At 44.1% G+C, this 22,853-nt stretch overlaps 1 protein-coding gene across 1 annotated transcript; it reads left to right on the top strand.

The window, feature by feature from the left end:
• The first annotated feature begins 12,130 nt into the window (after window positions 1–12,130).
• Window positions 12,131–14,498, top strand: slc35d3 (solute carrier family 35 member D3). The gene is made up of 2 exons (XM_080193357.1): window positions 12,131–12,566; window positions 13,491–14,498. Exons 1-2 carry the CDS (start codon window positions 12,131–12,133, stop codon window positions 14,216–14,218), a joined length of 1,164 nt encoding a protein of 387 aa, XP_080049483.1. The 3' UTR covers window positions 14,219–14,498.
• The last annotated feature ends 8,355 nt before the right edge of the window (window positions 14,499–22,853 follow it).

The raw sequence follows: 22,853 nt of genomic DNA, 5'->3' as shown, positions 1-22,853 counted from the left end.
GCAGGGCAGATTGATAAGGTGGTTAAGATGGAATCCATTCCTTTAGTAGCTGAGGCATAGAATAAAAGAACAGAGAGGTTATGCCAGAACTGTATAAAACATTAGTTAGGCTGCACCATGAGTACAATGTGCAATTCTGGTGACCTAAAAAAGGATGTGATTGCATTAGAGTACAGAATAGATTTATAAAGGAGTTGCCTTGACTGAAAAATTGCTGTAATGAGGAAAGGTTGGATAGCTTGGAGTTGTTCTCCTCAGAAGATTGGAGGCTGAAGGGAAGTTTTATTGTGATGTAGAAGATTGTGAGGCGTCTGAACTGAGTGGATGGGAAGGGTTTATTTACCCTGGCAGAGAGGTCAACGACTCGGGGGCATAGGTCTGAAGTGATCAGTAGAAGGATTAGTGGAGAGGTGAGGAAATGTCTTTCCAACCAGAAGGTCTGTATCTCATCGCATGAAAGGGTGTTAGAGGCAGAAAACCTCATCTTATTTCAAAGGTGCCAGGATATGCACCTTTAATGCCATAACATGCAGGGCTATGGATCAAATGCTAATAATTGGGTTTGGTGCTGAATGATGGGCAAAATGGCTTCCTTCTGCGCAATAAACTTTCTACGAATCTGAAAAATGCGCAGCTTCAGTCTAAGGTTAAATAAAAAGAGGTGGAATGATAATCTGACATTGATTGTGACTCCACACTAAATTCAGTCCAATAAGTTATCACTTGTTAAACTCCCACCATAGGCTTCTGAAAAGCCAAATCAACCAAGACAAAAATTTCTTATTAATTTCATTGGACCACTTCGTCCATCATTGTGAACCTTCTCTCCAAAGACTATTGTGAAAAAAGAGTTGGGTTAGAGCACAGTATGCCATCCCCAATCGGAGGATGTGATGGCACGTAAAAACTAAGAAGTAAAAATGCCATTGATTAAACTGTTGTGAATCAGGAGAAATAAGTGAACCACCAACATACTGAAAGGGCAACTATCAATAATGAACCTTTATCAACATCAGGAACAGTATCCCATAAAACTCCATGGCTGGAATTTTCCAACTTTTCACCCCCCACCGCTGCTGCAAGCAAGGACAGAGAATTTGACGCTCAGCCAAATCTCTCTACTTTTTCCGTTCATGTCAGTGGGATTCTCTGGTGCCATGAACAGCCGGAAAATCCTGGCCATGTTACTTAATGTTGGATGTAACAATTGGAGTGCCACAGGGAGCAGTATTGAGGCCTCAACTATTTACAATCTATATCAGTGATTTGGATAAAAAAGTATGGTTGCTAAATTCATTGGTGATAAAAAGATAGGGAAAGTAAATTATGAAGAAGACATAAGGAATCTGCAAAGGGATATAGATAGATTAAGTGAGTGGACCAGATTTTGGGAAAAATATACAGTTTAAATGGAGAGAGATCGCAGAACTCTACAGAGCAGAGGAATTTGGGTTTCCTCTGGGATTTGGGATTAGGAAAACAAATGGAATGTTTTCATTCATAGCAAGGGGAATTGAATATAAAAATAGAGATGTTTTGTCAGCCGTACAGGACATTGGTGAGACCTCCTCTAGAAGATTGTGTACAGTTTTGGTCTGCTAATTCAAGAAAGCACATCATTGTATCAGAATCAGTTCAGAGAAGGTTCACATGACTGATTTCTGGATTGAAGGAGAAAAGTTGGACAATTGTGGTTTAGAACAATGAGAGGCGATCTTATTGAGACATATAAGATCCTGATGAGTATCGACAGAATGAATGATGAGAGGATGTTTCTGCTCATGAGAGACATTAGAACTAGAGCTCATAGTTTAAAAATAGCCATTTAAGATGGAGATGAGAAGAAACTTCTTCTCTCAAAGCATCATGAGCCTTTGGAATTCTCTTCTCCAGAGAGCAATGGAGTCAGGGTCATTGAATATTCTTAAGGAAGAGATAGATAGATAGATAGATTCTTGCGAAACAATGGATCTAGGATAGAGGGAATAGGCAGGAACGTGGAGTTGGGACTATAATTAGATCAGCCATGATCTTATCAAATGGTAGAGTATGCTCAAAGGGCCGAATGGCCTACTCCTGCTCCTAATTTATACGTTTGTATGAAGTTGAGATGCATACACCACTCATTCATGGCTAGACAGAACAATTAGATTTAAAACAAGAAATAGCAGAAGCTTACACATAAGATTGATTAAAGGATAATGGGCAAAAAACAATTCCTTCTGTTTAGCAATATGTCCCTTCCAATTCAGTTTCATTGTTCTGTTTTTGAAACTGCGGCAGACAGATGTTGGTGTTAAGGACGATTTCCTTACATGTCAACAGTATTTTGTTCCTCAAAATTTTGCTCACACTCCGCTAAGAATACTGGGGCTCATGATGGATTGGATGAGATTGATCATATATTTGTAAAGTCAAAAAATTCTCGTTCGTGAATTATCACCTGGTAGTTCTTGCCTGCCCCAGATTGACATTTTATTGAACCTGGACAATTCCTTGTTAGAAATCTTCCAGATGCAGTTCATACAAGTGAAGTACCAGAAATATCTTTTTCCTTAAACACCGCACATTATACAATTTCCTGCAGAATTGAAGAAATCAAATATTTTTCCAGGTTTTTTTCACTGTGTTCCATTGCTTTGATTCAAATTTAGAGTATTTGGAAAGGGAAAAAGCCACGCAAGTTCAACTTCTTGATTTGCTAACGTGCAATCAGATTGTGAAAAATGGAGAAAGTTCAAAGCACACTGGTTGCAATAGGTGTGACCTGCAATAGGAAAAACAGCCAAAGCAAGTGTTTTGATACTGGCACACATCACTGAAATGAAACTGAGCTGATTGCCCTTTTGAGTACTGAATGTCTTTTGAAACTTGCACATTTGTTAGCACATCTGGGTGAGTTGTAACGACTATAATGGACACACTCACTATGACTTAGGTCAAGCATGATGACACAAAGGAAAACATGGAGGAAGGAATCTTCTTGTTGCGAGCTTATATTCCAACTGGGCATACACCTGTTACAAAGATACTTCAGACATCTCTAGCATCTGTGTTTATTCACTTTACCCCTGGCGTAAGGACTTTGACTGGGTTACAGTCAATGTAAACTACAAGAAGTCTTAGTTTAGACCAACAGAACTTAACAGCTTCAGAATCAGGCAGAGGCTATCAAACATTATCCTGTCAAGATTCATCATCGTATAGGGAACAGTTTGATAATAACTTCTGTCCTGATACATCAATTTGCAGAATAGTAAATCAGTCCTTTGTAGACCTTTATCAAATCAAGTGACTTTTCCTGACACTACAGAAAACATTTTACATTGATGAATGTCTGTTCACTCCAACACTAGCTGCCACAAGAAACTGTCCTATGCTGGATAGTTGGAAATGAGATCAAGATCACACCCTCAAAAAGATTGGAGATTTTATTAAACTCCAGAAAACCCCTTACAGTCACTGGCTTTCTAACTATCCACTAAAAACTCTTTTCTGCAGAAGAGGGGATTAGACTTAATAACCTTATGACAGCTATTCATGTGTCCCTTTTAAAACCCCATTCTAATCAGGACCCTTGGTCATTCCCTAAATTACCTTGTACTCAATGCTACAAGAGAAAAAGCACTTGGACCCGATTATACTATTGCATCATGCAAAAACTTGTAAAGTCGGGCATGAGATGATTAATGCGAACTGCATACATTTAAATTGAATTAATGGGCTGCCTGCCAAACTTTACCAGCATTCCTCCCTTTACCATCATGTTCACCTCTCCAGATTCTGCGCGAAACAGATCTGCTTGGCAAAGGTCTGTTTCGGGTACTCCAACTTCTGAAGAGGTAAGTTCAGAGCTTCCAATGGCTCTCTGACTCAGATCGGTGGTGGTTGAGGCAGGGAAGACAGATGGGCCAGATCATTCACTGGTGATGGGGAGGGAAGAGGGAGGCCCAAACATTCTGTGGTGATGGAGAGAGAGGAGGGAGGGTCAGATCACTCTCTGGTGGGGGGAGAGGAGGAGGGAGGTGGGCCAGATGGATCTCTGGTGGGCGGGCAGGGGGGCTCTGCTGCCACTCTGCAGGCATTTGGTGGAGGGTGAAGTGGAGAGAGAGTTGCAATTGGTCTGGGTAGGGGGGTGGTGAATAGATGGATAAGGGGGATAGTAATGTGGGTTAGGGCGATATCTGTGGAGGCCATTGCTCCCAAGTCACTTTATCCACTTTCTGCGGCCCGGGAGCGATGTGACAGGAGCATGTTTTTCAAAATTTTTTTTCACTGCACATGCACAATTCAAAGCTTTAATCGGAGCTGCAGCATTTCGGGCATGACAACCTTGCCCACAATGCGATTCAGACTCGCGATTTTTTTTTCAGGCTAAGTGTGTATGGGGACACCTGAAAGCAGGTTTCCAAGTTGGATCTGAATTGTGCCCAGATTCAGCACTTAGAATCAAAATGGTAAAATCGGGCTACTTGTTTCAGTTGCACCTCATGTCATGCTTCACAAAATTTCTTCCTTTCCCACTCAGAGAATCATGTTCAGTCATCAAGTTTATTCAAAAAATTGATAGATTTTTGGGTGATAGGACAATTAAGCAATAAAGAGATAATGCATGGGAGTGGAATTGCGGTAGAAGATCAGCCATGGTCTTAGTGAATTCCAGAACAGCCTTGAAGAGCCAAATGATCTACTCCTGCTCCTATTTTATATGTTCTTATTTTCAGCCCATTGATAAATCATTTGCTAGTTCATGCATTCATGAGCAACTATACATACATCAAAAAGCAGATACAATCCACAAAAGGTTGGTTTTGAAGCAATTACTGATGACTAAATTAAGTAATGAATGACGAAAAACAGGTATGACAAAAGCCAAGAGAAAAAGAAAATGATGCATTTATAAACCATTACAAAGCTTTATGTCTTTAAGCCCTAACTCTTCCTTTTGGGGTTGCTCCTAAGAGGGGACTGGAAGATGGTTTGCTTCTGAATCTCAGTGCACCAAATTATCTGCTGTTAGACAATTTGAACAATTTATGTGTTTACAGGATTCAGATATGGAATACAATTTATTTATTTTTATCCACATAACGGCTGCCATGTGGCTAGTTGTTATACATGTATAACACTTGTGGAATGTTTTTGATGAGCATTTTAACATTGTTTTAACCTGAGATAATTAGCAATTCTGTGAGCAGAAAAGAAATCTTTTAAAACTTAAATTGTTATTATTTGTGGTATTTCAAAATTGCAGTAGAATCTTAAAAATAATCATGTGTCCCAGATCAGCAATAGATAAATCCCCAAGTTGATTCTAAACCATTGGTAAGTTTGTCAACTCTATTTTGTTGTTGTATTCTTACTGTTATTATTACTGTAAATCTATTGTCTATATCACAACCTGGATATCCTAGAGAGACTAGACATTCTCAACCAATTTAATACGCAGCAAACAGGTACTCCAGGGCTAAGTGAATAGCTGACAAGAAGTTTTCCTCTGATGGCTGAGGGAATCAGTAAAGGCTTTAACATACAGTTTGACAGATGGAAAAAACTGGGAAGCAGTTACTAGAAGAGGTTTGCGTTCCACAAATGCTAAATTATTAAAAACGTACATGTTTAATATGATTTATTAATGTCTAGCCAATTGATTTATTTTTCTTCCATTTCACAAGAAAGGACAGTTTTATAATCCAGTGACCTTACTGAAGCAGAGAAAAGCAAGACTTTGCAGGGAAGTAATTTTTGTGAAGTAGCCTCCTCATATCTGCAACCTGATATGCAGGAGCTTCTGAGCTCAGAAAATTACAACAACCCCAAATAATTACTGCAAGTACTGGAAAACTGGCAGAGCTCAAACTGCAGGACCTGGAGAACGAGGTTAGTTTTGCAGAGGAACGTTGTCATGGGTATTTCATTTGGCTAAATCAGATGATTGTCTATGGAATTATTTCATGTGTTTATTAGTTTATAGTTATCAATAGATTCCTAAAGAAAGGAGCAACTGGAAGCATTTCTAAAAGCACTATGAGAAATTTCACATTTCTTTCTCCTGCTTATTAGTCTGCAGTGAGCATATTTTGCTGTTTATTAATTGGTGATTGAATCTGTGAGAGTTCAGGTGGCAGAGGATTGTGACAGCAATGGGGATGAAGCAGGTCAAAGTAAATGATTCCTGACCTGATCCTAATTCTAACCTAATGCCAATTCTCAGTACGTCACCCACTATTTGCTAAATATAAAATCTAATGATGCTGTCTTCTGCCCCGCCTTAGGAGTTTGAGCTTCCAGCCTAGGTTGAAGGGTTGTGAGGTGGCTGATAAATCCAGTGAACAATCTGTAGATTATATCATATGCACATCCACCACTGACACACAGTGGCAGCAGTGTGTACCATCTACAAGATACACACCAGCAGCTCACAGAGGTTCCTTTGATAGCATATTCCAAATCCGTAATGCCAGCCACCAAGATGCACAGCAGACATATGCCATCCTGACTCAAAAATATGTCACTATTCCTTCACTGTCATGGGGTCAAAATCCTGGAACTCCCTCCCTAAGAGCACAATGCATGTACCTACACCACGTGGACTGCAGCAGTTCAAAAGGATAGCTCACCAGGAACCTCTGAAGAACAATTAGGAAAGGACAATAAATGCTGGCCTAGCCGGCGATGCCCACATCCTATGAACAGGTAAATTGAAAAAATTAGTTGTTTGGAAGTCTGTGAGCTCTTTCCAATCCTTCAACATCACCTCTGCAGGTTCTCAATTGAGTGTCTCACTGTGAATGGTGCTTTGCCAAATGAAATTTCTCCGTTTTGATTGGCCTGGGATAGGTGGGGATGTTTGACCTGTTCAAAGATGACTTGATGACATCTCAGAAGTGCTTCCATTATCCTCCTGGAAGTCTCTAGTGTCAAACATACAAACTGTGTGTCCTTCAGCAGAACTGGTTTTGAGTGATTAGCACCTTGATGCTGGGAATGTTGGCTTGGAAGAGGTCACTGCTATTTGGCCACTAATGTTGCCACCAGATATGGAGTATCTTCTGAAGTCAGTGCTGGTGGTATTCTCCAGTGTTTTGATACTGTACTTGCAACCCGATATTCTAATGCACAGTTTTTAAAATTAGCATTAGTACTTAAATCAGATTTAGAGTTTGAATCCAGCTGACACCCCAGAATTGTTGATGCTGAATCTGTTGGCCAGGAGAAAGTTAGAGGTACATTGACAGAGATAGAAAGATTCATAGTTGATCATGAACTAGCCAAGATAAGAGGGAAATATAGCCAGGCAGCACTAATAGGAAGCTTGCTAACATTCAAGAGCAGGTCAGGCTGTTTCTTTTCAAACTCTCACTCCTTTTTTTGTCTCTGACATATGCACAGTCACATATGTGAATACTTACCCATCCCTTTACACAAACATTGGGCTAGATTTTACCGCAGGCTTCAGGACCATTAAATTGAGAGCAGTGAGGGTCCTGAAGTTGCATTTACCGACAGCACCATCGACCCGGAGGTGACCTTCTAATTAGCCACCTCTGTACTAGCTATCCTATTAGGGATGGCACACAGTGTCCAGTTGCTATAGGCACTCTAGCCTCAGAGGTAGGTGCTGCTGAGGAGGGCCAGGGACCATGAGGGAACATCAGCAAGGATGCATGTATTAGAAATACTGAGGGGGCGAAGCCTTCTTGTAACAGCCTCTTCAGGGTATTTTGCCTCTGGGCCTGCTGCAGAGAAGCTATTTCCATGGAAGTGACCTGCAGCAGGGGCCAGCCAGTGCTCTAAACTGTCCCTAATTCGGGTCTTAATTGGGTACCCTTGTGTGATCTCATTAGCCTGGCATGTTGAAAGCACAAAGTGTCTTTCATTAGCCAAATAAACTAAATCCACAATCTGACAAATAAAAAATGCAGTCCCGTAAAGGGATACTGCATCAAAGTAAACAGCATTTCAAAGGAAACTTAAAATATCAAAACAAAATGTGATTAACAGGGTCAATAATGCACCCCAGTCCCTGCAGTGTCCACCGGGCATGGAACCTTCAGTGGTGCCGGCAGACATCGCATGCTCCCTTCCCAGGTACACTCAGTGGCAGACATAGTCCTGGAAGAGGGGCAGACTGAAGACCTGTGTGTTAGTTCTCCATGATTAAAAATACTCTCAGTTACTTTGTAAAGTATCTCAATTACTTTTTGGCAGACCCATACAGGTTTCCTGTTGGACTCATAACCCATTGCTCAGAAAGCAGCAATAGATTGGAATCACATCAGGTTCCTGACTCAATGTTAACTTCAGAGACGAACACTTTGGACTTTGGAAGTTTTTGATAGTTGGCACAATTTTGGGGTCCTTAACCTGTTTGCAACAGTTGAAGGCCTCCAGGGGTAATATTAATCAAGAGGCCATCTCTGGGTTTGTTGGACAGTTAGGGACTACAACAGTGAGAATGTTGTGGGGAATGGGGGGAAGAATGAGTCAGCGCTTAAGACTGCAAGGCTGGCCAGAAGCCTTCACTGGTATGCAGTCAGAGTGCTCTGGGTGTGCATGGGATGCAAGGTGGATGGACAAGCTAGTGGAGTGAAATGGCTGGAGACATTTGACTTCCTCAACTCCAGCACTATTCCTTGCTGCCATCTCAGGAGCTTGGAAAGAAATTTCAAGCCTTCATTTATGATGGTTTCAGACTTGCCAATTTTCATCTTAAAGCATAGATTTAATTTATTTGATTCTGAACTTCATGTCTGCATGCACCACATCTTGGGGGTGAGGTGTATTGAACATAAGAACATAAGAAATAGGAGCAGGAGTAGGCCATCTAGCCCTTCGAGCCTGCCCCGCCATTCAATAAGATCATGGCTGATCTGTCGTGGCTCAGTTCCACTTTCCCGCCCTCTCCCCATAACCCTTAATCCCCTCTCTTATCAAGAACCCATCAACCCGCTTCTTAAAAATATTTAGCGAGGCAGCCTCCACCACTTCAACGGGCAGAGAATTCCAGAGATTCACCACCCTTTGAGTGAAGAAGTTCCTCCTCAACTCCGTTCTAAACCGCCTCCCCTTTATCTTGAGGCTGTGCCCCCTAGTCCTACTGTCTTTTTTGAGCGGGAAGAGTCTCTCCACCTCTATCCTATCCATCCCATTCATCATCTTATACGTCTCAATGAGATCTCCCCTCATTCTTCTAAACTCTAACGAGTACAAGCCTAGTTTATTCAGCCTCTCCTCATAGCTCAATCCCCTCAACTCCGGTATCAGCCTAGTAAACCTCCTCTGCACTCCCTCCAGGGCTAAAATATCCTTGCGCAGGTGCGGCGCCCAAAACTGCACACAGTACTCCAGCTGCGGCCTCACCAATGCCCTGTACAGCTGCAGCAAGACCTCCCTACTTTTATATTCAATCCCCCTCGCTATGAAGGCCAGCATCCCATTCGCCTTCCTGACCACCTGCTGCACCTGCAAGCTGGGTTTTTGCGACTCATGCACAAGGACCCCGAGGTCCCTCTGCACCGTCGCCTGCTGCAGTTTTTCGCCTCGTAAGTAATAGTCCTTCCTACCATTTTTCCTACCAAAGTGGACCACCTCACACTTGCCAACATTAAATTCCATTTGCCATTTCCTGGCCCATTCGCCCAGCCTATCTAGATCCTTCTGCAGACTCTCCACACCCTCCGCACAATTTGCCCGGGGGGGTGGATTTGGGTCCATTGTGATACTGGTAAAATCGTAAATGTAGCAGAAAATTGCTGCGTATTGGTTGCTGAAGCACCTTAATTGATTTCCTACCATTGCTGAGTGGTTGCTGTCACCACACTGAAATCGCTTCCAGGAATAACAGAAGGATATGGGAACATAAGAATTAGGAGCAGGAGTCGGCCATTTAGCCCTTGAGCCTGTTGTAGCATTCCACAAGATGATTGTTGATCTGATTATATCCTAACTCCACTTTCCTATTTCTCCTATAACCCTGGATTCCATTGTTGGTTAAACATCCATCTAACTCAGCCTTGAATAAATTCAATGAACCCCGCTTCCACTGCTTCCTCGGGAAGAGAATTCCACAGACCTTCTGAGAGAAAAACAACTTCTTCATATCTCTGCCCTGAAAGAGAAACTTCTTACTGTTAAACTGTGTCCACTGATTCCAGTCTCTTCCACAAGTGCAAACATTGGTAATCACCCTACGAAATCCCCTCAGGATCTTGTATGTATGTATATGTCTGGACTGGAGTGTTTCAGCTATGAGAGGCTGATTAGGTTGGGGTTGTTTTCCTCAGAGCACAGAAGGCTGAAGAGGGGGTGGGGAGATCCTGATTGAGGTGTACAAAATTATATGATGAATAGGAAGAAACTTTGCCTCTTAGTAGAGGGGTCAATAACAGGGGGATGGATTTAAGATAGGGGCAGGAGACGTAAAGGAGATTTGAGGAAAATCCTTTTTACCCAGATGGTGGTGGGAAGCTGGAACTCACTGCCTGAAGGGTGAAGTTGGGAACCATCCCAACATTTGTACAAGGCTACAGACCAAGTGCTGGAAAATGGGATTAGGACAGATAGGTGTTTGATAGCCAACAAAGACATGATGGGCGGTAGGGCCGCCTCCTGTTCTGTCAACCTCAAAATCACCTCTCATTTTTCTAAACTCCAACGCATTGGAGAAAAAGCATAACCTCCTTTCCCACTAGTTTCCTGATAGCAGCTCATCCTCAGCTGCATCTGATTCCCTGGAATAATGTACCCCCGAGGACTTTACTATCACACCCGCCTCCGCCTGTCTGGGAAATTTCTGCCGCCTGTTTTATGATGAAATGCGGGCTGGGAGTGGCAGGAAAGACTGCGATTTCGTGTTACCAGTAAATCTAACAGCGACGAGCCTGGTGCAGCTATAGACATGCCCAAAAGTACTAAAAAGGGACATTCGACTGGGAAGCGAATAACAAATATTCATCAGTTGATTATATAGCTGTGACTGAAAGTTAGCTTGTTATTAAAGAGCAAATTGTTAGAAGCCTATTTATATCAAATTATTTATTTTAGATTTCAACCAAGTCTAAAGCTATTCCTTTTAAATAAATGGTAAACATATCATTGATAATGTCCCTCCTCGTATGATCAGCAGGCGATCTCTTGCAGTTGGGATTCGCCAACCTTCAAACATTAAGGTCCTGTCAGTAGAATCTTAATGATGTGGAGATGCCAGCGTTGAACTGGCGAAAGCACAGTAAGAAGCCTGTTGGACTTTACCCTGGTGTTGTGAGACTTCTTACAGAAGAATTTTAAACATAGCCTCTGTGACAATTGTACGTCGCTGATTTCGCGTCTGACGCTATTTCAATTACCAAATCCTTTTGAAAACCTCTAAGTTAATTCTGGACGTACAACTAAGTCTCTGGGGAGAAAAACAAAACGTGCTACTTTCTCCACCGCTGCGGTTTTATTGAAACGCAGGCAGATGTTGGAATTAGGTGGTGTTGCCAGCTGCATGGATCCCATCTCCCGCTGGATCTGCAGCCAACTCCTTTCTAGTCCACAACTGTGCCGACAAAAGCATTTGCTTGTGCCGAGACCCTTGTTGACTCACAGCACTTGTGTGTGCACACTTTCTATTCTCCGCATTGAATTCAATATTTGGTCAATGTGTGTGTGAGTGTGGGGAGCACCCATTCTGTCCATCACTTGATAGTTTCATTCAGTGAGTATGGAGTTGGATTTCATTCAGCCAAACGAAGCAGACCCGAAGCCGGTGATTGAATTCCAGTTCTACATCAGAACTGCGGGGCGAACAGTCAGGCAATAAAAAAAACACACACACACTACTTACATAATTAAGTAAATGGAAAAAAAAAGTGCAGATTCAACTGGTTTCCATGCGTCAGCAGCTCCGGATCTTTCACATTTGACTTTGTAGCGGTTGAATGGGTGATCATTAATAAAACATTCAATTGATCAGTTTGAACCCACACACCGATACCCTTCCACCCCTCCCCCCCCCCACTCCCCCACCGCCCATTTTAGTGAAATGAATGGAAGTGTTAAGGATAGTGGGCGGCCCTGGCTATCAGTATGCTGCAGTCAGTGGACACTAAGCTCAGGCTGAGACCGCTTCCAGCTGGACAGGAACATGCAGTGCTGTAAGGGTCGGGCGCTCGGCATTTCGGTGGCGGTCGCCCACGGAGTGTTCTCCGGCTCTCTAAATATCCTCCTTAAACTGCTCATCTCCCGCTACAACTTTCTCTTTTTGACGCTGGTGCAGTGCCTCACTAGCAGCACTGCCGCCCTCACCCTGGAGCTCCTCCGGAGGCTGGGGAAAATAGACGTGCCTCCCTTCAGTTTCAGCCTGGCCAAAGTCTTTGCCAGTGTCACGCTGCTCTCCACTCTGCAGTCTTGTCTGACGCTCTGGTCACTCCGGGGCCTCAGCCTGCCCATGTATGTGGTGTTCAAGCGCTGCCTACCCCTCGTCACCTTAATCATTGGAGTTTTTGTCCTCAAGAACGGCATCCCTTCTCTGGGTGTGTGTGCCGCTGTCTTCCTCACTACCTGCGGAGCCGCTCTGGCAGGTCAGTATATCACTCAGCATCACTCCCCAAGCTCTCTGTCCGCTCCCCCCCCCCACCCCCACTCTCTCTGATCATTCATTCTTCTGTGCAATTGCACAAGATGTGTATGTGTGTGTTTTTGAAAGTTTACTAGGGTGGACAGCCGAGGAGAAATTGCACCAAAGCTTTCTATTGTGGGAGAGGGGAAATGACAGTCTAAGCAGCTGGCGAACACTGCAAGTTTCTGTTAGTCTATCTCACTCATGCGATCTCAATTTGGATTATGAAGAATTTTGGAAAGGAATGTACGAATTTGCAAACTTCTCGAGTTTTGAAAATTGATCTATTCATCCCGTTTACCATCTACCTGTCTACACAACGTGATCAAAGGTTTGAATAACCGGGGCAGTTATGAAATCAACCGGTTTTCTCGCCCGTTGTTTTGCTCTTCACTGAATTCCTCACTCCTCACTTTTTATGCTCCAGGAAGGCAAAAACTCCCCATTGTTCAGACTTAAATATAGAAACTAGAAGCAGGAGTAGGCTATTCGGCCCTTCGAGCCTACTCTAACATTCATTTTGATCGTGGTTGATCATCACATTCAATATCCTGATTCCCCCTTCCCCCCATATCCCCTGAAGCCTTTAGCACGGAGAGCTATATCTAATTCCTTCTTGAAATCAGACAACATTTTGGCCTCAATTACATTCTGTGGTAGTGAATTCCACAGATTCACCACGCTCTGGGTGAAGAAATTTCTCTTCACCTCAGTCATAAAAAGCCTACCCCTTATCCTCAAATTATGACCCCTGGTTCTGGGCTCCTGCACCATCAGGAACATTATTTCTGAATCTACCCTATTCATTTCTGTCCCGCCTCCTACCCCCTGCATTCAGAAGTAATTGTGAGTGTCTGACTTTTTGTTTTGTGCTGCTGTGATCTAGGAGCTGGTGATCTATCAGGGGATCCAGTCGGTTATGTGACCGGGGTGTTTGCAGTGCTGGTGCATGCCGCTTATCTGGTGGTGATCCAGAAGACGGGCCATGAGCATTCGTACGGCCCGCTGACTGCCCAGTACACCATCGCCGCCACCGCCTCGCCTGTCCTCCTGCTCTGCAGCTTCGCCAGTCTGGATGCCATCAACATCTGGTCCTACCCGGGCTGGCAGGACGCTGCGGTGGGCTGCATCTTCGCCTCCTGCATCCTGATGGGCTGCCTCATGAACTTCACCACCCTGCACTGCACCTACATCAACTCGGCCGTCACCACCAGCTTCGTCGGGGTGGTGAAGAGCGTCGCCACCATCACGGTGGGCATGCTGGCTTTCAGAGACGTGGAGCCCACCGCCCTCTTCATTGCCGGCGTGGTGGTCAACACAGTGGGCTCGGTCACTTACTGCATCGTCAAATACTTCGAGACAAGGCAGCAGGCCAAGTACGATGACTTGGAGGAACTGACCAAGGAGGAGGAGGTAGGGCCCTCCACGCCCCCTCCTCAGCTGTATGAACTGCAGGAAGGTGTGAATGGCCAGGTCCTGCAGAATGGCAGCGTGCCTGCGCTGGCCGGATCTCCTCACTACAACCCACTGGCTGAAAATTACATCGGGGTCTGGAGATTATTGAGACATTTGCGGCTTTTCCGGAGAGATCCTGCAATTCAGGAGTCCCAATAATCCAACTTCTCACATTTCAGTTCTGTTTAGTGAAGGGGTCGGTTATTGGAGCCAAGAAAGGGTAAAATACATATTATTTCAGAATGTTGACAGGTCGAATCAATCTGTCCTCACCGCCCGGCACGGTATTCCTGTCAATGTTTACACTGCCAGAATTCAGCACTGCTGCTTCTCAGAGGTGACTTAATCTAAAGCGAGATCCCGAAGAAACATAACTAGGATAGATCTTCATGAGTGTGTACTGTCATTTCTCTGCTCGGGGCAAATCTTCACATGATAAGCAGGGAGTGATTTGAATTCAGCAGAGAGGATGCCACCCCAGGCCTTGGGGGCGTTGTGGGGGGGTGGGGGGGTGGTGGTGGCATCTTCCCCCTGATCCTCTTGACACTCCTCAAAACAATTGAAATGAGATTCAATTACCACGTCCCCCATACAGTACACTCACCACATTAACCGCAATGATTTCAGCAGAAGGCTCACCACCCACCTTGTCAAGGGCAACTAACACTGGGCAATAAATATTGGTCAAGCCAGCGAAAATTAGTCAATAGCCGAAAATTAATATTAGTGCTATTATTAGTATTATTAATATTAATAAAGTATGGACACACAGGAGTGACTACAGACCAATAATCTGACCGAGAAAATTTCAGGTGATATTTATAGGATACCACCTCAACTCTTTGATGAAATTACTGTCTAGTCACCCTACTCGCCTTCACTTATTCTCCACACTGTCATTCTGATGAAATTTTATCTGATCACAGTTTCAGAACTCTTATTGAAACTATTTTTCTATCTTTATCCATCTCCTGCACGCTGTCATCTTGTTTTCTGGCTGGAAGCATTTGGAAATCAGGAGACTCTCAGGAGAAGTCAGGAGACTGAAGTCTAAGCTTTTTAGTCGGTGTTTGAAAGAGGAAGATTAAACCGGTGTTCCTACTTTACATATAGTTAGTGTGTTTTCGCTGACTCTGGGGGTCTGATCAGAGTTGGACAAAGAGGCAACAAAAGCCGCTATCCCTTTGTGGACGGGTGCAAGTGACACCCGGGGACAATACAGCACCCACTGAAGTGCTTTCCTAAACCCGGCATCTCTCTCATAAATTACCCAATGTAGGTCCAAGCCACTCCACTGGTCAAATAAACCTAATGAACAAAAGCGTCGATTTATGTGAATTTGGAGAAATGTTACTCTTTGAAAGAGCATAATTTTCAAGTGAATTATATGACATTTGAGGAATATGTTGGAGATATTTTATTAAAAAGATGTCTATGCTGCATGCTTGCATGCACACACAAATTCAATGAGTGAGAAGCAACTGATTCATGTTCCCGTGGTCTAAGTGAGTGAGAGTGAGTGTGCGATTGAACAGGTACAACTGTGCATCTGTATCTGAATCTAAGAATTTAGTCGAGATGAATCTAGAAAAGATATTTTGATTGCCAACATGCACTACATCAACAAAGGTAAGCTTTTACCAGATGATTTAATTTAAATGTTATTCCTAAATATATGTTTTCAACTAGTTTCAATTCTTTCGGAGAGTTTGATATTTATTTTCGAAAGGAACTACCTTTGTAGCGACGCGATTGCACAATTCACAAGTTGCCTCGCTGATGTTTTGTTAATGCGCATTAGTTAGAATTTAAATTCATTCGATTTCGGTTGCTCTATGTGGTTTTGTTTTTCCTTCACGTTTCCTGTCAGAATGTCGATGCAGTAAAAAGTCTGACAACACCAGGTTTAAGTCCAACCGATTTATTTGATAGTTAGCTCACAGGCTTTCCGAGTTTGTCCCTTCGTTAGTGAATAGAGAGTTCTGGCCTCTGACAGAGCATATAAAGCACTGACAGTTTACAGATTACTGATTAGAATGCCAATCTTTACACCTAACCTGCTATTCAAGTCCTAAAGTGTTGGCCACTTTCGTAATCTGTAAACTGTCTGTGCTTTATATGCTGTGTCTGAGGCCAGAACTCTCTATTCACCTGATGAAGGGACAAACTCCAAAAGCTTGTGAGTTTACTATCAAATAAATCGGTTGGACTTAAACCTGGTGTTGTCAGACTTTTTACTGTGTTTACCCCAGTCCAACGCCAGCATTTCCACAGAATGTCGATGTACATTCCCCATTACGTGTGCCATGAAAGAAACCGAATCTGAGCCACATTCTTTCTTTTAAATAGGCAGATCTATCACTAGTCATAAGAGAAAATGCTGGAAAATCTCAACAGGTTTGGCAGCATCTGTAAGGAGAGAAAAGAGCTGACGTTTTGAGTCCAGATGACTATTTTCAGTAATTTGCTTTTATCTATTACTGGTCGTGCCAGCATCGCTGAAAAAAAGCAAAATATTATGTTTTGTCCATTCATTTCTCTTGAATCATTTGATTTGATTTATTATTGTTACACGTATTAACATACACTGAAATGTATTGTTTCTTGTGCGCTATACAAACAAAACATATCGTTCATAGAGAAGGAAACGAGAGAGTGCAGAATGCAGAGTTACAGACATAGTTAGGGTGTACAGAAAGATCAATTTAATGCAAGGTAAGTCCATTCAAGACTCTGACAGCAGCAGGGAAGAAGTTGGTCTTGAGTTGATTGGTACATGACCTCAAATTTTTGTATCTTTTCCCAGATGGAAGAAGGTGAAAGGGAGAATGTCCAGGGTGCGTGGGGTGCTTGATTATGCTGGCTGCTTTGCCGAGACAGCGGGAAGTGTAGACAGAGTCAATGGATGGGAGGCTGGTTTGGGTGATGGATTAGGCTACATTCATGACTTTTTTAGTTCCGTGTGGTCTTGGACAGAGAAGGAGCCATACCAAGCTATGATTCAACGAAAAAGAATGCTTCCTATGGTGCATCTGTAAAAGTTGGTGAGAGTCGTAGCTGACACTTCAAATTTCCTTAGTCTTCTGAGAAAATAGAGGCGTTGGTGTGCTTTCTTAACTATAGTGTCAACATGGCGGGGGGTGGGGGAGGAGGGGGTGAGGACATGCTGTTGGTGACCTGGACACCTAAAAACCTGAAGCTCTTGACCTTTCTATTTCATCTTCATTGACGCAGACATGGGCATGTTCTCCTTTACGCTTCCTGAAATCGATGACAATCTCTTTCATTTTGTTGACATTGAGGGAGAGATTATTGCTGCGGCAACAGTTCACCAGATCCTCTATCTCATTCCTGTACTCTGTCTTGTCATTGTTTGAGATCCAACCCATTACAGTGGCGTTGTCAGCAAACTTGAAAATTCAACTGTCAATATGTCAAGTATTCTGCGAAAAGATAACAGTAATGATAGCATTTTACTATCATACTCCTTAAAATCCCTGAAGTAGCTAACTTGCTAAAAAGAAAAGCTCTTGCTCTGTTACATACCTGAATTTCCTGAATTTCAGGTATGTAACAGGGCAATATGTAATGGCAATCGCAAATTGTCTTAAAAAAAAGGCACATGCTGGATTATTACAGGATTTCCCATTTTCCTAACATGATTTGAAGAACAAGTGGTGGGGGTAGAAGAGGTGAGAACAAAAATACAGAAAGGAAACAAACAAATGTGATAAGGACCAAGCTAGGCAAGTGGTGAACAGATTGTGACAGGAAATGTGCTTTTGTTACTCATTCATGGGATGTGGGCCTCGCTGGCAATAGGCCAGCATTTATTGTCCCTCCTTAATTGCCATTGAGAAGCAGTCCGAGTGGTGTAGGTATACCCCCAGTGGTGTTGGGGTGAGAGGGGTTAGTTCCAGGATTTTGACTCGTCCATAGTTAGGGAATGGTGATATAGTTCCAAGCCAGGATGGTGAGTGACTTGGGAGGAAACTTCTAGGTGGTGGGGTTCCTGTGCATATTCTCGGTGGTTGAGGTCATGGGTTTGGAAAATGATGTTGAAAGATGCTTGGTGAGTTACTGCAGTGCTTCTTGTAGGGCTGCCACTGTGCGTCAGTGGTGGAAGGAGTGAATGTTTGTGGTTGGAGTGTCAATTAGGTAGGCTGCTTTGTCCTGGATGGCATCAAGTTGCTTGAGTGTTGTTGGAGCTGCACCCATCCAGGCAAGTGAAGAATATTCCATCTGATGACATTGTGAAGAGTTCTGAAGAAGAATCAAATTGGCCGTTAACTCTACTTCTCACTCCACAGATGCTGCCAGTCCTGCTGAGTTTTTCTTGCACTTTATGTTTATATTTCAGACTTTCAGTAGCTGCAGTATTTTGCTTTTATTTTAGTGTGCAATCCTTCACACTCTTGACTTAAAATAAATTCTGCTCGGCCAGCATTTATTGCCATCCTTAATTGCTCTTGTGAAGATGGTGATGAGCTGCCTTCTTGCACCACTGCAATCCATATTGTGTAGATACATTCACATAGGGAGTTCCAGGTTTCTGCCCCATTAAGAGTGAAAGAATGGTCAGGATGGTGTGTGACTTTGAGGGGATCTCGCAGGTGCTGGTGTTTCCATGTTTCTGCTGCCCTTCCCTTCTAGGTGGAGAGGCCGTGAGTTTGGAAGGCGCCATTGAAAGAAGCTTGGTGAGATGCTGAAATATATCTTGTATATGGTACATGCTGCAGCCACTGGTAAGAGTGAATAGTTTAGGTGGTGGATGGTGTTAGAGCACTGGGAAGAGATCATAAGAATTAACCTTGGTGAGTAAAAATCTCTGCAGTGCTGAAGCTTCCTGTTGCAGCTGAGTCTTTGGTATGATGTCAGATGGGGAGGAGTGCGTTGAATCCTCTTCATTTACACATTGCAATGTCTTTTCACCCTCTACACGAGAAATGCCATTTTGCCTCTCCAGGTTTGCCTCTGGGGAGAGGGCACCCTGGTGATCATCATTGTGTCCTCGTCCATGACAGTCACAACATGTAAATAGGGCTTTCCTCCTCATGTCAGCATCCTTTTTTGGGCATTGTGCACTTTTTCTCTACAAGGCAAAATAAAGACAGTTCTGATCTTTATGGTCTATGTCAGTGACTCATTGACACAGATGTGGGAGCAGATGACCATAAGACATAGCAGCAGAAGTAGGTCATTCAGCGCATCTGTAGGAGGTGCATGGATCAATGCTGCCTAATCATCAACAATGCACTGGGCCATGCTGAGGGTTCAGTAATATTCTGGGCACGCCCTCCTCTGAAGTTTAGGAGAAACATGAGCCCCCAGGCTCCTTGGTTTGGATGTCCACTGGAGGTTAAATACCCATGACAGTCTGGCATTGTACTAGTCTTGCCAGAGTCAATAAGGGAATAGAAGTTTTTCTGGCACTGAACCCAGTTCTTCCTGACTGCCCTTTATCTGCTAACATTCTCAGTAAACTCAATACAAACCTGCTTATTTTGGGAGGGGGATGTTCTATTACAAATGGCGGCACAGTAGCACAGTGGTTAGCACTGCTGCCTCACAGTGCCAGGGACCTGGGTTCGATTCCTGGCTTGGGTCACTGTCTGTGAATCTGTACATTATCCCCATGTCTTGTGAGTTTCCTCCGGCTGCTCCATTTCCTCCCACAGTCCAAAGATGTGCTGGTTACATGGATTGGCCATTACTAAATACTCCCTCAATGTACCCAAACAGGCGAGTGTGGCGACAAGGGATTTTCATAGTAACTTCACTGCAGTGTTAATATAAGCCTACTTGTGACACTAACAAAAAAAACTTTAAACATCCGGAATGAGGAGCTCCCCTCTTTCCCTCAGTGCCTTAAGGAAGTGTTGACAAAAGGAGGGCCAGCCCTCTGCCTTTCCTCTCCCACCACTGCTGCATCCATTTCCACTGTCAAGTGACAGGCACAGTAACGGTTGCTGTGGGGTATTTAAATCAGGCTCATAATTACATAGTCCCATCTCCATTCCTGCTCCCACATCCACAAATTGGCCCAGTCTCACCCTCTGATCACTTTACAGACTGTTTCTTTAAGCTCAGAAGCAGTGATTGCTTTCTCCACCCCACCCATTTCCACCACATCCCACAGATCAGGATCACTGGAAGGTAAATCAGTCCTCTTGGACCCATAAAGTGCTGGGAATCTGTCACATATGGTATAAAATAAGCTTGCTCAGTCTTTTCAATCAGGGGCCAATGTCTGACTCAAGGGGCCAATAGCAAATTTTGGAAAGATAAGGGTTAACACAGAATTAAAGTGAATTTGAAAAAAAAGTTGAGGTTTTTAAGGAAAGGAAACAATTGCTGAACAAATGTGAAGCAATGTCATAGCGATGAATTGTTCAGTTAAAACAAAGTGGCACAGTGGTTAACACTGCTGCCTCACAGCGCCAGGGACCCGGGCTCAATTCCTCACTTGGGTCCCTGTCTGTACGGAGTTTCCTCCGGGTGCTCTACTTTCCTCCCACAGCCTGAAAGACGTGCTGGTGTTGGTCATGCTAAACTCTCCCTTAGTGTATCCTAACAGGAACGGAATATGGCGATTAGGGGATTTTCACAGTAACTTCATTGCAGTATTAATGTAAACCTACTTACGACACTAATAAGTAAACTTTAAACTAAAGTAATAAAAATGACTGGTGTGTGACAGGATCAGTGTGTGTGGGTGAGTGGGGGCGTGTGTATGTTTTGGTGTGTGGTGGTAAGATTGTGTGAGAAACCTAAGACTTGGGGTAAAGCAGATTCACACTCACCCCAAACGCTCATCCTGTCACTCACACCCTCTGATCCACCTGCTCCCACCCACACCCACTTGTTCCCCACACACACACAGCTACTCACTTGCATCCATACACACACTCACACATTTGCGCGTGCGCACACACACACACACACACACACACACATTCCCAAAATCACATTCAGTCCCACACATACACATACACACTCACTTCCATATACACACTTACACCCACATATTTACCAGGATAACATCTCCTCCCGGGCCCCCACATGACCTCAGCCTCGGAAGCCTCCTCTTGAACTTGGCATCCTGGGCCCTGTCTCAAACTCACCAACCAGGACCTTGACTTGACCTCACTCTTCAGGGCCCAGACCCAAACTTGTGCTCCCTGACCTTTGGGTTAGATGTACCCAGTGCCCCCGGCTCCAGCCTCGCTATAGCTTCACTCCTTTTGGAATGAATGCTGTGAGAGGAGGATGGACAGCCTATCCTCTGGCTATGATTGAATAAATAGGAATGCAATCTGGATGAACTCTGAGCAATTTGTAACAGCAAACCCAGGACTGAACTTTACCAGTCTGGCAAAATGGCAGGGGAAGGGGGTCAAGAAGATGCTCAGTCTTCCTGTCAGCATGCCTTTCAGTCAGTGGCGGGAAAGTTGGTAGACTGGCCACCTGCTGGGAGGTCAGCTGAGTCACTTACCTATCTGCCACTTTCTGCCTCAATGCCATATGGGCGAACTGCTGAGTGAAGATCCGAGGTTGTAGGTGGTCCTCCTTTATCAGTACTCCATGGCCCACAGAGTCAATTGGTTGCCCTCTGTTATAAGACTGCCATCAGCCTCCTGTGAACACCCCCCACCCCCTCATGCCCCCACATTCTGTCATTGGGCCCTGCCTGCCTGAATCTTGCATCCTCCAACGCACTTTAGTGATAGCCTGACTAGAGGCACCTTCTCCTTGGTGTTGCAGCTTCCTCAGTAGCTGCTGCTAGCTATGATGCTGCAGAGCTGTAAGCCCTCAGATTAGGCTGGCACTTCATGGGGCAGACCATCATTTGAAATAGGGGTGTCAGCCATGGCAGCATGCATTGGCTGCTGCTGGAAGTATATGGCCCTGGGCCCTGCTGTCCCCTGAAGCAGGGCCATGTCCCACTTTTGGCCTCGATGGCAGGACCTCTGCCACCTCCTAATATAGTAAGGAGTCTCACAACACCAGGTTAAAGTCCAACAGGTTTATTTGGTAGCAAAAGCCACTAGATTTCGGAGCGCTGCTCTTCGTCAGGTAACTGGGAGTTCAGTTCACAAACAGGGCATATAAAGACACAAACTCAATTTACAAAATAATGGTTGGAATAAAGGTAATCAAATCTTAAAGGTACAGACAACATAAGTGGAGAGAGGGTTAAGCACAGGTTAAAGAAATGTGTATTGTCTCCAGACAGGATAGTTAGTGAGATTTTGCAAGCCCAGAGAAGTTCTGGAGGTTACAGATAGTGTGACATGAACCCAAGATCCCAGTTGAGGCCGTCCTCACGTGTGTGGAACTTGGCTATCTGTCTCTGCTTAGTGACTTTGCGTTGTCGTGTGTCATGAAGGCCACCTTGGAGAATGCTTACCTGAAGAATAGTGGCCGAAAGCAGTGACCGCTGAAGTGTTCCCCAATAAGAAGAGAGCACTCTTACCTGGTGATTGTCAAGCGGTTTCATTCATCTGTTGTCATAGCGTCTGCATGGTCTCCCCAATGTACCAAGCCTCAGTACATCCTTCCATGCAGCGTATCAGGTAGACAACGTTGGCTGAGTTGCAAGAGTATGTACCGTGTACCTGGTGGATGGTGTTCTCACGTGAGATGATGGCATCTGTGTCAATGATCCGGCACGTCTTGCAGAGGTTGCTGTGACACGGTTGTGTGGTGTCATGGTTACTTTTCTCCTGAAGGCTGGGTAGTTTGAGGTTGTGCAGTTGTTTGAAGGCAAGAAGTGGGGGCCCACTTCTTGCCT

Source organism: Carcharhinus amblyrhynchos, chromosome 7 (assembly GCF_965287045.1).
Source record: "Carcharhinus amblyrhynchos chromosome 7, sCarAmb.v2.hapA, whole genome shotgun sequence".
NCBI classification, from domain to species: domain Eukaryota; kingdom Metazoa; phylum Chordata; class Chondrichthyes; order Carcharhiniformes; family Carcharhinidae; genus Carcharhinus; species Carcharhinus amblyrhynchos.
The sequence above is the reverse complement of the archived record's forward strand: the minus strand, read 5'-3'. Positions and strand labels throughout refer to the sequence as shown.